The sequence below is a fragment of the Octodon degus genome, unplaced genomic scaffold (assembly GCF_000260255.1).
Source record: "Octodon degus isolate 3935 unplaced genomic scaffold, OctDeg1.0 scaffold00268, whole genome shotgun sequence".
Lineage (NCBI taxonomy): Eukaryota > Metazoa > Chordata > Mammalia > Rodentia > Octodontidae > Octodon > Octodon degus.
The window spans coordinates 796348-797515 of record NW_004524844.1 but is presented as its reverse complement, the minus strand read 5'-3'; the positions used below and the strand labels follow the sequence as shown (position 1 = coordinate 797515).

Genomic DNA, 1168 nt, shown 5'->3' with positions numbered 1-1168 from the left:
TGTGTGGCCAGCTCAGCCCACCAGGGGGCGGGGCTGGCTGGCATGTGGTGCTGGGGGATTGAACCGCGGTCCCTGTGCTTTGCCAAGCTTGTTCCAAGCAGGCGCTTTAGACCACTGAGCCATCTCACCATCCCTCTCTCCTTGTTTATTCAAAGGAGCTCTTTACATACGGCAGACAGTGATCTTTTGTTTGCTGTGAGCACTGTGAAATGGAGATCTGGAGGCAGATGGGAACCCCAGAGACCTTCCGAGTGGTTGGGGACCGGCTCTTACCTGGCTCAGATCCTCTGGATTCACAAAGATATTCTCTGCTGTCAGATTTCCATGAACATACTCATTCTCGTGCAGGAATTCCAGGGCATCCAGCTGGGGAGAGGCAAGCATGGGTCTCTGAGTGGCATCTTCTGTCAAAAGCATTACCATGTGCTCTCGTTCACCTTATCCACCAGATCTAGCACCATGAAACCTCTGGTCCTGCCCCAAAGTCAAATTACCACAAAAGGATATCGGATTCAGGGATACGTGCAGTCAGGACAGTGCAATTAAGGACATTCATGAAAGACGACTTCCAGGACTACTTCAGAAAGTGCAAAGAACAATGGGATAAGTGTGTTTGAGGTAAACAGGAACAGCCTGAGGTAGATTAATGGCAAAGTGTCTTTTGCTGTTTCTTTTTAAAAAAAATTATTCATTGTTCTTTTCTAATTTTTGTTTCATCAAGTAATATCTGGCTTTCCATCTACCTCCTTTCTCCTGATGGCAACTCAGCAGGATAAGAAGGGGCTGCCTAAAGCTCCTCTGCCTAAGTAACGAGCACTCCCGTACTACACCCACGCTCTCTGCACTCCTAGAGAGAACAGCTTAGCTAAGCAACCTGCACTTTCTAGCTTCTCCACTCAGCTCCAGGCTCTGACACTGAGCTTGACAAATGTTCCCAAGCCCATCTTGACCCCAGGGCCTAACTGACCCTCAGTCTACTCACTCCACTTTACCATCTCTGCAACCTCTGAGCCTCTCCCACGGGAACGCTGCAGGCCTCCGGCCTCACCTGCCCCTCTGCTCCTCCTTCCACCTCCTGGCTCCCACACCTCAGGTCAGAGCCCCAGCCCCAGCTCCCATGGGGACCCCGCAGGCCTCCGGCCTCACCTGCCCTTCCTCTCCTCTTCCC

At 51.7% G+C, this 1168-nt stretch overlaps 1 protein-coding gene across 5 annotated transcripts in view; it reads right to left on the bottom strand.

Annotated features, from left to right (window-relative positions):
* Positions 1–1168, bottom strand: part of Vrk3 (vaccinia related kinase 3) — a 32717-nt gene that overhangs the window by 12244 nt on the left and 19305 nt on the right. For all 5 annotated transcript variants that reach the window (XM_023706655.1, XM_023706654.1, XM_004646416.2 and 2 more), the window contains exon 10: positions 274–366. In XM_023706655.1, coding sequence (XP_023562423.1) covers positions 274–366 — 93 coding nt within the window. The remainder of the gene's footprint in view (positions 1–273; positions 367–1168) is intronic.